The following is a 14027-nucleotide window of genomic DNA, read 5'->3' as shown; positions in this document are numbered from 1 at the left end:
TAATGGCTAATTTCAGGAACTACCGGTCCAAACTGAAAAATTCTTTTTGCGTTGGATAGCCCTTTGTTCCTGGAGTACTATAGGCTATATATCATCACGCTATACCCAATAGGAGCGGAGCAGTAATGGCTAATCTCAGGAACTACCGGCCCAAACTGAAAAATTCTTTTTGCGTTGGATAGCCCTTTGTTCCTGGAGTGCTATAGGCTATATATCATCACGCTATACCCAATAGGAGCGGAGCAGTAATGGCTAATCTCGGAAACTACTGATTCGAACTGAAAAATTATTTTTGTGTTGAATAGTCATTTGTTTGTGGAGTGCTATAGGCTATATATCATCACGCTATGACCAATAGGAGCGGAGCAGTAATGGCTAATCTATGGAACTACCGGTTTGAACTGAAAAAATCTTTTTGTGTTGGATAGCCCTTTGTTCCTGGAGTGCTATAGGCTATATATCATCACGCTATGACCAATAGGAGCGGAACAGTAATGAAACATGTTGCAAAAACGGGGAAAAATTATTCGTTTTGAGAGCTTCCGTTGCGTGCGCTGTGTAAACGGTTAAAGTTATGCAACAATAATGTATGACGGGATTTTTCTTCTTAAAAAGTTCTAAAAAATATATTATAAAACAAAGTCACCCGCTGCATATGTCTGCCTGAACGTGTTAAACTCAAAAACTACCCAACGTATTAAGATGAAATTTTGTATGAAGACAGTTTGAGACCCTGGGAAGAACATAGGCTCCCGGGAAACTACTACTTTTATAACGGAAAACTTTAGGCTGAAAAGCTCTTTAACGCGGGCGGAGCCGCGGGCAAAAGCTAGTACAATATATAGGGATAGTAGGTACTTAGGTACCTAAATACGATACATTAGATATATAAGTAGTAGCGTCTTGGGATCGATTCCTAGGTCAGGAATTTTTTTACAAGTTTGTCGAGTCATAAAACACACCTACGACACAACTTTTGAGGTGTTAACACAGAAGCTTATGTAATGAATGTAGCCAACATCATGTGGCACATAGCTAGCAGAACTGATGGCCGATGGGGCACTAAGGTTCTGAAGTGGAGCCATGAACTGACAAGCGCAGCATGGGACGTCCACTCATGAGGTCGACAGACGACCTAATAAAGGCCTATCAGATCGGTGGGCGTGGGACCTTTTCCAATAGGTCGATCTGGAAATCTTTGAGGGGGGGCGTATTTGGCAGTGGACATTCTACGGTTGATGATGATGAACATCGTGTAGAAGTCCAATTTTATTAAAATAGAATTGCCTTAGAGCGATACTGATTATTGATAAAAAATAATGTATATAAATTAGATGTATTTATTGAAGTATTTATTAAAATTATACTTAATTATTGTCACAATATGTATGTTATATAAATATATTATGAACGCTGCCGTACCACTGTCATTGTGTATTTGAAGTGTTCGTCATCTGTGTCACAATGTGTCATCAGTGTCATGTACGTTCCATAATTTAAAAGTTTAGAACTATAACAATATTTTTATCGCTGCTATATCTAATTAATATAATTAGAAAGAGTTACATATAATCAACTACTACACATAAACAACGGAACGTAACAATGTAGAACATTATCTTGTGACGAACTATGTCAACTTTGTTTCACAATAAAAACATTATTCGAGCATAATTAAATTATAACTGACATCTAAAACCATTTAGATGCCGTACAGTTGCAAACCGACGTAAAATTCGCTGTAACTTGTATGTGTCAGGTGAAAAATTAGTTAAAATGAAGTACTCTACTTCACCAACTCCTAGTGTGAGTAACTTTCCTCGGAGCACATCTCCTCTACCAGCACCGGCTAATTACCAGCCGACGACCGCCAGCGCAGCGGTGAAACGATACAAGTACCTTCGGAGACTGTTTAAATTCAACCAAATGGACTTCGAATTCGCTGCCTGGCAGATGGTTTACCTCTTTATATCGCCTCAGAAAGTCTTCAGAAACTTCAATTACCGTAAACGTGAGTATAAAATTCTTGTGAAATGATCTTTGTATACTCAAAGAATAATATTTACAAAATAATTTGAGACAAAGTATTTGATGTCTGCATTAAAAATTACTTTACTGTAGTGTAGAACGCCTTTTGCAGCTGAATTTCATGTTCCTTGAAATATTAACGAAAAGTGCAAGATTTCTATCTTCTTAACCAACTTGAAACTAGTACCTCACACTGTACACTGTTGGCTGTCATCATTATTTCCTTGTAAACGGTCACTGTTACCTCATAGTATGCAGTTTTCTTCAACTTGCACAAAAATAGAAGAGATTATTAAATAATAATAGCTATTTATACTTAATTTATTTGTAATTTAACCTGCACATAATAATTTTATTTCAGATACCAAATCACAGTTTGCCCGAGATGATCCAGCCTTCTTAGTGCTGCTTAGTGTTTGGCTGTTCTGTAAGTATAAAGAACACTGCCCATTATTAAGTAATTTACAAATTAATATTTTAAAAACAGTCCAGTGTATAAACAGGTCCTTATGCAAACTCTGTTTAACTTTATCATTGTTCATAAAAAGGTCTTTCATAATGATTATAGCAACACTACAAGAATCATCAAATTATTAAATTGAGTTATTATCTTGAGCTTTTAAATATGTAACAGATGCAAGTTATTGTGATTAAATATTGTATTATCACTCACAATATTGCTGTCTGTAATTATTTTAAATAATAAGTTTAGTAAATAAATATAGATGAATAATAATGTTTATATGATTCCAGTATCATCAATATGCTTAGGACTCGCCCTTAACCTGGGGCCTGGCAAAATAGCACTGCTTGTCCTGTTTGTGGTGTTTGTCGACTTCATCGGGGCTGGAGTAATGGTCTCCACATTTCTGTGGTCAGTATATATGTTTTATTGCAAGATGAAAAGTCTATTGAACAGGGAGGTATGTTCTAAACTGTATTTATTTATTTATTTATGTATTTCATAGCTTCATTGTACACCATATACAAAATACTATGCATAATATTAAAACAATGAAGGCTGAAAGGAGGTACAATTGACGGTATTATCGATCGAGGCAATCTCTTACAGACAACCATTGGATGGAATAAGAGAGAATGATAAAAAGGGTAGTCTAGGGTGTACAAATTAGCTAATACTATAAATATATATAAAGAATACAGCACAAGTGTACATATTGTAGTGCGTAAAATATAAAAAAGATAGAACTTACTATGTGTATTCTTGCATAGAATATTCATATAATATGAGCCAGTAGACAACAAGCATTGTCTAAGGTACCAATCATGTGTGTGCTCACGACTCGTGAATCTATCCTGGCGATTACACCAGTGAAAACCATCTTGTTAAAAAACTCTATAGCACAAATTCCCCTGTTGCAGGCACGTGAGTAACAAGTACATGCGCCGCGACCCGGACGGGCCTGACGTGGAGTGGGGCTACGCGTTCGACGTGCACATCAACGCGTTCTTCCCGCCGCTGCTGCTGTTACACGTATTCCAGATAGTACTGTTCGGATGTGAGTATTATTCAGTGACGTTTATACTGGTTGTGTCCCTGGGTGATTTTGACCATTTACCATCAGATGGACAGTTAGCTCGTCAGACTTTAGAGACAGTAAAAGATTTCATATCTTTAATTACTACTCTAATGTGGGGAGAGTGTAAGACATTCTAAGGTTTAAAGAATTGATTTGGTTGTTTTTGCGACCGGCTGCTTGACTCATACAGGGGAACCCAGCTCTGGACAATTTTAGTTACAAAAATAAAAATAGGATCTAACAAAACCCAACACAAAAACACCACAAAAAAATTACGGGAAAGCAAACATTCGCATTTCGTTTACTTGCACGACATACTGTTAATTCTATACTTATAAACTACTGAAACGATTTTAAAAATATTTCTATGGGACCGATATGGAAATGCATTCGTTCTCTAACATAAAAATATTTTTTCCAAATCGAGTAATACATAACTGAGTTGAAATATAAATGAGTCGAATTGAAAAAAATACACGACGAAATGACCTCCTCCTTTTTTTTAAAGTCGGTTAAAAACTCAAGTGTTGCCTACCTTAAGTGGTCCTGACTTAAGAAGCGAAGCTAGGACCTCTGAACCTACGACTCATTTATAATAATATAATAATATCAGCCCTGTATTATATACTTGCCCACTGCTGAGCACGGGCCTCCTCTACTACTGAGAGGGATTAGGCCTTAGTCCACCACGCTGGCCTAGTGCGGATTGGTAGACTTCACACACCTTCGAAATTCCTACAGAGGAACTTCTCAGATGTGCAGGTTTCCTGACGATGTTTTCCTTCACCGTTAAAGCGAACGATAAATTCACAAAGAATACACACATGATTTTTAGAAAAGTCAGAGGTATGTGCCCTTGGGATTTGAACCTGCGGACATTCGTCTCGGCAGACCGTTCCATACCCAACTAGGCTATCGTCGCTTCATTATCATATCGTCGACTCATTTACGCTGATATTAAATGAAGGAGACTCATTGTTCATTCAACAAAACACGAACAGTACCTTATGTATTAAAAAAATGAAACGAAAACTACCTCATAATGTAATATGTGAAATATTTTTCCAGCATATCCACCGATGACGGGTTTCTTGTCATGTCTCATTTCGAACACCTTTTGGCTGGCGTCCATCATCTACTATTTATACATCACATTCTTGGGATACAGCAGTGAGTTATCTATACTTTTATGAACTTTTCTCATACAAAACTAGCGTAAAACCATCTCAGTATGTTAGATGCTCAATGAACTTACTGAAGGGCCAATAAACACCTTAATCTCTGAAATTTGGCAACGCCTTAAGGTTATAGCTTAAGGTCCATTTTTCATACATTTTGTTTCACCTTTAATCTGGGTAACTAAACAAGTATTGACAAGTAAAGAATTTAAATTCACGTCTTAACGTTACCCAGATTAAAGCCGAAACAAAATGTATGAAAATGGACCTTGAGCTACCACCTTAAGAAAAATTTCTTAATGCCTTAGTAAATATGGTAGGTATGAACAATAATTTATATTCAGAAAATTTTGTATTTTTTTCAGATTTGCCGATACTGGGAAACACGAGAATTTTCTTACTGCCGGTGCCGCTACTATTCCTGTGTTATCTATGCACTTTGTTAGTCGGGGTGAACCTGAGCGAGTTACTCGCAATCTTTTATAAATACAGGGTGTTGTGAAACTATCGAAACAGTCATGATTTGTTAAGGGTGATGTAAAACGGGTAATGCCCTACCCGTTTCGCAGTTCCAAAACCCTATCCTCGAACGGCAGCCTATCCCCAATCGTTCTAATGGTGTGCTGAAGTTGTTTTTCCATCAAACGCTCCTATGAAATGCTTTTAAATGTAACGAGGTAGTTTTTTAAAAACCAAAAATGGCAATATTATTTAAAAAGAAAAATATTGACGTGCCTTTAGAATGGGGCTTTGTTTCTTGCTTACGTCCAGGTGAGCAGCATAACTGCCATAATAAGTTAACAATAAAGTGGCCTGTTACACAAAATCCCTAATTCTAAGTCACCTGCATTCGCCATCAAATCAAACGTTCCTTTATGATTCGTCATATTTCTTACGACTGACTAAATTCTAGCAATCTAAATATTATTTAATATGTTATGAGAACTATTATTTTTTTTTTGATCATATATTAAAAATGACTATTTGGTATTACAGTAATCCAAGAATATATTAAATAGAAAAAAATTGTAAAGTAAATTGAAATTAGACTGACAAGATTATAGGTAGGCATTTCTTTCTCTTATGGTATGTCCCTACACTTATATAGGCACGGAATTTTTGAAACGACATATTTTATAAATATTCAAATATCTCTATTATTTATAATACAAGATCGTAGTACAGTCCGTGCATTTTACGAATAAATAAAGGAACTTGGATATATATCGTTCGTGAAATGCCCGAACATACATAAAATTTATATAAAGCAATAACAACAAAAATAACTTATAATAATTTATTTCAATAGCATTTTTTTGCAATCCTTCACATGTTTCGCTAGTTACTAGTGAAACACTACAATAAATATGTTATTCAAAATGTTTCATCAATTATTGTAAATATTAGTGTAATAATTTTGTAATAAGTATAATAAAATTATACCACCATAATATTTTTTTTCATTGCATGATCAGTCGTTTATATGGGACTGTAAAAAGCTGTGCTACCTATCTAATGATTTACAGTTACATCATTTAATATATGAACTTTCATAGAATATTATCTGAAATCCATCTCAAGAAGATACCTACAAAGTTTAGTTTACACTGCTCTTTCAATATTTCATATGATCCTATTACACAAAACAATCAGCTACATAAGCGTTCAGGCAGTTTATTAACTCATCTACTGCTAATTGTATAAGTCATTAGTCGTCATCAAGAACAATGACCTCATCCGTGGTGATAGGCTTTGGTCTCTCCGGCACGCTAAACGGCAAAGTTTTCTTGGCCTCTGCTTTTTTAGGCTGCATAGATTTGGGCACAGAAGTCTTCGTAATGGTTAAGGAAGAGGGCAATTTACTTATAGAAGCATTGATTTCTTGCGCAGTCTTCGATAGAGGCAAGTGTTTTTGCCTCTCAGCTAGCTTCTCCTGCAACGTCTTGCCCGGACTGACTTGCTGATGCGGCATCGGTGGCTTCGAGTGTATGGGCACGTTTACCGCAGGCGTACTGGACATGTGCGCTTGTACAGGCAAAGAAGAATGTCCACTTGTGTGCGCAGTATGTCCGCTGAATGTAGCCAGATTTGCCGACATGGATGCTGGCAAAGATGACAACACTGTGCCCATACTAGGCGCTAATGAAGACGATTTCTGCGCTGTAGGTATTGTGGAGGTAGAAGCCGTCTTTGTTAAGTTGGGCACGGCAGATGAATAAGATTTTGCTGGATTTGATTTAGTTTGGACATTAGCGGATCTGACGTGTGATTGCTGTGGCTTTGGACCACGTTTCTGCTTTTTCGTTGGTGGCATGTATGACGAGAAGCTTTTCTCCAAAAACTGACGGTAGAATTCAGCTTGAAATGAATTTTGAAGAGTACTTTGTAGCGAGGATTGCAATGTGTTTTGGAAAGGCGCGTAACTTGCTAAAGCCATGTTACTTAAGTAGGATAACGCAGCAGCCGTTTGAGGGGATACCATGGGGTCGTTGAGCATAGGTAGGTATGTCTGAAAGGCGGCTGCCATCTCACTAGCTGATATCTTCGGTAGTCCTGAGGCTGAAGCAGTTGGTGTTGGTGTGGGTGCCTTATAATCTGCCTTTGTTGTAGCTACAGTAGGAACAGTAGGCTTGACTGTGTCAACGATTTTAGTAGCTTGTTTTTTCTGCGCGTTTTGAGTCTTGTCCAAACATGCCATTGTTGCTTCATGTTTCAATTTCTGAATGAGTTTCTGACAATACTTCATACTAAGGTCTACAAGATTCATAGTTTCGGTTATTGTTTCAGTCGTTACCAATTTGTATCCCTCTATGAGCAGGTTTGTAAATTGTTTTGAATTGATTTGCTTTTGAGCTCTCTGGTACGCTCTGTAGATATCAAGCATAAGACTATTTAAAGCTTGCCTCTCGACTTCGTTGCTTTGTAAGTCAGCTTGTTGACTAAATTTCGTAAGTTGGCCTTTTAAAGACTGAATACACAAGGAGAAAGCCTGATGTGCTAATTCCTCCCTGTCTGAATCTCTTAAATACTTCTTATCAGGTTCCGGTATCCTTTGCAGTTGTAAACTCAAATCAAGCAACGACTTATGGTCATCAATTTCTTTTAGTATCTCCATTGTAAGTTGAATAGAACGGCTCATATGGAAAGAGAAACTACCCGCTCTATCTATTTCGTGTGATCGTATTTTCCATATGTTGTTAAAAAAGTTTGAACTTTTACGTTCGCTGAATAGTCCTGCCAACTTGTGTCCTGACCTTGATATAAAGTTAGACAACATGAGATCTCTACATCTTTCGATATCTTTTCCTCTTTTACTATAAAAATGGTAGTGTGCCAATCGATAAATGGCCTTATAATGCTGTGGATACCTGCTGGTGCAATCTTCTAGAGCATCGAGACAAGCAGATATGATTTTCATGATTTCTTCTTCTGACATAGGATTAGAATCATTGTTTGATTCAACAGATACAGCGCTATCCCTGCTCGAGTCGCTGCTGCTATCCGACGAAGAGTCACTGGAACTCGAATCTGACGACGACGACGAGGACGATAAACTCGAGCTATCTTCCTTTTTCTCCATATCTGTCTCTTGTTTCTTCTGATCAACTTGCTCGGGTTTTTCTTGTGTACTTTCTTCAGATTTCTTTGATTCGACATCAGTTTTTTGTTCAGGTTCTGGTTGCATGGGCGGATCTGCTTTCTTCTCTACCGTCGCAACAAATTTAGGTACTTCTTGCACAGGTTGTTTATTTAGTCGCTCTGTATCATAAGATGCTGATCGCCGCACCTTAGCTGCCGCGGCTTCCAACTTTAATCTTTTTACTTCATGTGTATCATCTTCTCCCGAGTCGCTGACCGACCGTTTCAAAATATTTGCTGCCTGCACAGAGGGTTCTTTAGGCTTATTAGGTTCACTCTCGGTTTCACTCACACCATCTTTTTTGGGCTTTTTGTAAAACGGTCCCCCCTTCCAATCTTCTATACACTGTGTAAACACTTTACCAATTGAAACGGGTATTGGTTTATTTTCGTGTTGTTCTATGTATTTAAGAATTGACGCATGAATTCTGTAATGAAGTTCTAACACCTCGTAGCACATATAAGTGGCCGCGTTATAGTTTATTTTCGATGGATAAATAGCACCCGATTCCTGCAAATATTGTACACCTTTCATATAGTAATCCATGTACACAGATGGCGATTTATTACGTTTCTCCGAAACTTTTCCGAGCATGTAACAATGAAGCCAGGACTCCATGGTATTACTGTTGTTGAGATTCCATATTGTAGTGAAACATTTTTGTGTCGTATCCAACATGTCCTTAGTCTCTTTTTCCATCGCGGCAAAATCTTCCATGCTAAAGGATTCAGACGCTTGCTTTAATATCCTTGAACAAAATGAATGCACCGTATAAACAATTATGCCATATTCGGTCCACAAGGTGCAATGCGTAGGATCAAGTTCCAATGCCCGTTCGAAGCATCTTTTTATAGCTTTAGCTGAATTGAGAAATTCCCTTTCATTACTTATATTTTGACAAGAATTTAACAATATCCCCATGTGAACATTTTTAGACAGTCCTATTACTGCCCAAGATTCTAAGCGGTCATTGTTAATGAGCACATCTAACATGTTGTACTTAATCGCCATTTTATATTCTTCTTTTTTAAAATAATAATCACCCAATAAATAGTAAATATCTTTTAATTTGTATGGTAAAGTTGGTATGATTGAAGGAAGTTTTTCCTCAACACCTTTTATGTATTTTTCAATCTCTGGAACGTGTTTTTGACAGTCGCATTCTGGAGGCAACAACTCTAGTATCCGACGGAAAAGTTGTTCCGTATCTGAAGTTATACCGGGAATTTTTCCCTCCAAAGCTTTTGGTAGTATTGGAGGCTTAAATATTTCATACAATTGCTGAGCTCTCATCCAATCTAATGTATGGGGATTGATATTATGGTCCACTAAGTATTTCAACTTATTCTTTTTGCCAGGATGGGCAAATAAACAGTACACACACTGCTCCATATGCTGCGTGATTTGCTCCAAACTTTTTGCTAATGAAGGCGATCGTAATCGCGGTACCACGGTGTCTAAAATAAAATAAAGTAGCTTGCCTTCAGAGTTACAGCACCATCCTCTTTCTCCTAACTTTTCATGACCAATAAATAAAATCAGGAGTGGGTTTGGTATCTCATCACATGCCTCTTTATCTTTGTCAAATGGCCTACTCCTTCCCTGATCTTCTTCTCTTTGTAGGATATAATGCATAATGATCCAGGGAGCTACGGTACTAAATGGCATCTCTGAAGAATTAGTCTCAACTTGATGACCAATAATTCTGATAATGTCTTCCAAGCCTTGGCTAAGCTCTTTATTGGAGACACATTCCAAGCAAGACAGGCCCTCAGTGGACAATATGTGTTCCATACAACATAAAATCTTTACAACTGTCAGAGTCCACTTTTCATAATCTTGAGAACCAGAAGTAACTCTAAAGTAATGTTTCAGTGCCTCATGTAAGCAGATCAAAGACCATTTAAAGCACTCTTCAACTTTGTCTAAAGCCCAGTAAGAATCCAATATTATGAAGAGTTGTAGAGCAAAATCTAAAGACATCTCATCATCTTCTTTCTTGATAATATCCTTACAGTGTTCAAAGGATTCTGTTACAATTAACAATACTTCCTCATACTTGCCCTTTTCATAGAGGTCCATGACAGTAGATAATCTGTTGTTCCTTTCCAAGAATTTTATTGATGCCAAAATTTCAGTTTCATTAATGATTGGCTTGAATGTAAAATTAGGTACACTTAGACTGAAGGTGTCATGTTGGTCCCCCATTGCTTCAAATTCATATAGCATGTCATATAAACTATCCAGAGCAAAATCTTTACATTTGTTTAAAATATGGGTGTGTATCTTGACCCAATGATAGCGTAATGTAAGCTCCAAGCAATCAGTGCCCGAAAATATATGAGGGCTTAAAGAAAGAATGATGCCAATTGATTCAATTACAGATAAATTATGACTATCATTTTCAGTCTTATCTGAAATCAATTTGTTAACAGAAAATTCTTCAGCTAATATATTAACTGTTGTATAATGGAGTAAATCTTCTTTATTGTTGTCAGTACATGCTGGGATGTCAGTGTGATTTTTATAGCATTTGTTAACTTCAATAAAAATGTTTGGCAAATCATCAGGCCATTTCAATCTCCATTTCTGACTCAATATATTTAGAAAGTCCTTCATCAAGTCAATCATATCTTTTTTAACCTCTGTGTATTTATTAATAAATTCTTTGACATCTTTGTTTTCATTTTCTGTACCAAAGTATTGTTCTGTTTCTTTCTGTTCTTGCTCATTTTCACTGAAAAGTTTTTCCAAATCCGTTGTATCTGGTGAAGTCTCTCTTTCTTGATTTTCCTTTTTTTGAATCATTTCAGGTGATAAGACCACTGGTATCATTTTTCGAAGAGTGTCATAAATGTTGTCATCTGCATCTTGTCTGTTGGCAGGTTTCTTTCGACCAGACCGGCGTTTGTTACACCACTCCCACTGCTGAAGGAAGCTGAGAGCACTACCTCTTCTTCTAACTGGTGCTTTCTTTTGTGTCTTAGGTTCTGGTTGAGCCTCAGTTGAAGGATCTATATTTATCACCTCAACATCACTTTCAACTTTTTCATTGTCTGTTACAACTTTCTCATTATCGGTTGTAGCTTTATCTGACATATCATTATTTTCATTTTCAGATACATTATCTTCTTTTTTCTCAGCTTCAGGGTTGTCTTCAGGCTTATCATCAACTGCTTCAGGCTCAATGGGCTCTTCACAGACTTCCATTACTTCAACTTTTTCTTCTTTATGAAATACCAGCTCTACAAAGCAAGCATGACTAAAGTAATTTTCTGACATATAATTATGCATGTGTACAAGAGAGTCTCCAACAGAACTCCAAGTTAATTCAGATATAGGCTTCTTCAGTTTCAGTTCTGGCAGTGTATACTTAAATTTATCGGTCCTCAATTGTTCTAAATATGCCTCATGTATGTTGTGAGCTTCTTCAAGTAATTTTGCAGCTCTCTCTTCATCTATGGGCTCATCAACTTTCTCATCCCATTTGTACACTGGGTTCAGATATTCCATATAATCTTTAATGTATGGAAATGTTTTATAAATATGTTTTCTATATACTAATCCCCTTAAATATCCCGGATCCAAGCTCAATGCATCATGAATTGTTGCAATACATTCTTCTTTATAGCCTAAGCCAAGGAGTAGTATAATAATTTTATCCAAGCATGGCCAATAGCGCGGATTCCGTTCAGTGCCGCGTTGGAACGCATGTAGGGCCATTTCATAACGTTTTACATTCATGCAAAGTTGTCCTAATTTATGCCACAAAGTGATATCTGTGTCGTCCAGTTCTGACGCAGAACAGTACGCCTCTATAGCAGCCTCATTATCGCCAGCCGCACTCAACATAGAAGCTAAGTTTTTATAACATAGATATTTTAACTTCAAAAGCGGGCCTGTGGCTTTTTCACCTTGCGCAGGCGTCTTTACTTCATCCAACAGTTCTGTATCAAGAAGATCTTTCAGCAATTGTGTTGCATCTTTGAGATTACCTTTTCTTTGAAGTTCGAGAGCTTTAGCGTACTGTTGGAGTGCAATTTCTTCCAGCGCCTCTCTAGTTACTTCTTCTTCGGAACCGCTCTCCTCTTCCGAGTATGCGTTTAGAGCGTTTATTTTTATCATCTTGGACTATATTGCTCGTATAGCATTTGTGAACATTATTTAATAATCCAGATTTTGATCCGGCTAAATTCTGAATAATTCTAGTGTTTTGGAAGTATTTGCGTCAAATGTCAAAGCTTGGATGCGTTCAGAATCCGTTGTATGATAAATTACCAAATAATTTTCAAGTATATTATTATGTGCGAATAATGTTTAGTATTTATAACAAAGTATAAGTGGGTAAGTATGTGTATAAAACGTATTAGTTAGTTGTAGTATTTTATAGTACTAGCAAGGTAATAAAGCATAAATATTTTGTAATTCAGAACGAAAAATTTTGACAGTCAGTCTGACATTTTTAATATTCTTTGAGGTTATGTTGTTATGTGATATACAAGTAAAAAATTTGGAAAGTAAATAAATAATAACTAGCTAAAATGTTTTCTCAGAATGCTATTCTAAAACGCACCATTCCAATATTCGTTCAAACTGCGAGTGCACACAGAAAACCACGATGGCTACCAGTGGCGAAGAGCAAAATTTATCGTATTCCCAAACGTCCTGTAATATCAGAAGACGAGAAAAAGGAACTGCTACGCCTCCACAACAACTATAGAACACAGATGAGGGCTATAAAAAGGTTTTACTTCGACGAATTAGTGAAGGAGATGGCTTCTAAGCAGAGCGCGACTTCAGAAATGTCTCAGCGTTTGGAAGCAGAGGAATGGTTGCGTTGCGTGGAGCTCAACGATAAATGGAACGCGCAAGTTGCGCTCGACCGCGAAGAGAGGAGGAAACAGGAGGTGGCGGCCATGGAGGAATACACTCTTGCAAGGATGGAAGCCAAGGACAAGGAACTAAAGGCGAGGATCGAAAAGGCTTCCGAGAAGATTAGGGAAGAGAAGGTATGTGTGATCTTTAGCAATTATTACACTAGGTACAACCTCCTTCAATCCAGCAACATTTGTTGTCAGTATATTAAGCAAAATATAATTATCATATCTTAATTTTTATAGACCACAAATTATAATGAGAAATATAATTTCCATATTTTGAACCTAAACTCCCATATATAAAATTCTTGTGTCCCATAAAAAATTAAACTCCTAGTAAACCTACCAACACGACATATTGATTTTACTGTTATTCCAGGAGCTGAGCAAGTCCTTCATCACACCAGAGACTCTAGATGCAGCAATAGACCATGCTATAGCCAATCCTACAGACTACAACTTTGCTATAGACCTTAAAGGTAACAAATATATGGGAAGGGACACACCCACCGTACCTCCAAAGGAAGAAAAAGTTGCAGCAGCTGCTTCTAATTAAAGAGAAAATGTAAAATGGAATAAAATTGAAGGAATGAAACAATTGCTTGAATTTGGCTGTTTGTCTATGAAATTGTTCTTGTAAATTTTTTTTACCCCTTCAGTTTGAACACTATTTGGCATTTTATGTAAATTAGGATATTATATTGTAATAAATTTAAATATGTTTTTATTTTATGCTATACTCGTACCCAGGGCTTTTCTTGTG

General features: G+C 36.9%; 3 protein-coding genes across 3 annotated transcripts; 2 read left to right on the top strand and 1 right to left on the bottom strand.

The window, feature by feature from the left end:
• Positions 1–1591: 1591 nt before the first annotated feature.
• On the top strand, positions 1592–5446 carry LOC115444314 (protein unc-50 homolog). The gene is made up of 6 exons (XM_030170047.2): positions 1592–2011; positions 2390–2455; positions 2782–2902; positions 3412–3548; positions 4638–4739; positions 5113–5446. The coding sequence occupies exons 1-6, from the start codon at positions 1777–1779 to the stop codon at positions 5247–5249; spliced, it is 798 nt and encodes a 265-aa protein (XP_030025907.1). The 5' UTR covers positions 1592–1776; the 3' UTR covers positions 5250–5446.
• Positions 5447–6030: 584 nt separating this feature from the next.
• On the bottom strand, positions 6031–12644 carry LOC115444313 (calcineurin-binding protein cabin-1-like). Its single transcript, XM_030170045.2, has one exon. It carries the CDS (start codon positions 12510–12512, stop codon positions 6456–6458), a length of 6057 nt encoding a protein of 2018 aa, XP_030025905.1. The 5' UTR covers positions 12513–12644; the 3' UTR covers positions 6031–6455.
• A 191-nt stretch (positions 12645–12835) lies between these two features.
• On the top strand, positions 12836–13981 carry LOC115444312 (probable 28S ribosomal protein S26, mitochondrial). The gene is made up of 2 exons (XM_030170044.2): positions 12836–13396; positions 13644–13981. The coding sequence occupies exons 1-2, from the start codon at positions 12929–12931 to the stop codon at positions 13818–13820; spliced, it is 645 nt and encodes a 214-aa protein (XP_030025904.1). The 5' UTR covers positions 12836–12928; the 3' UTR covers positions 13821–13981.
• Positions 13982–14027: the final 46 nt, after the last annotated feature.

This window comes from Manduca sexta, chromosome 6 (genome assembly GCF_014839805.1).
Source record: "Manduca sexta isolate Smith_Timp_Sample1 chromosome 6, JHU_Msex_v1.0, whole genome shotgun sequence".
NCBI lineage: Eukaryota > Metazoa > Arthropoda > Insecta > Lepidoptera > Sphingidae > Manduca > Manduca sexta.
Note: the sequence above shows the minus strand (reverse complement) of the source record. Positions and strands in the feature narration are given on the sequence as shown.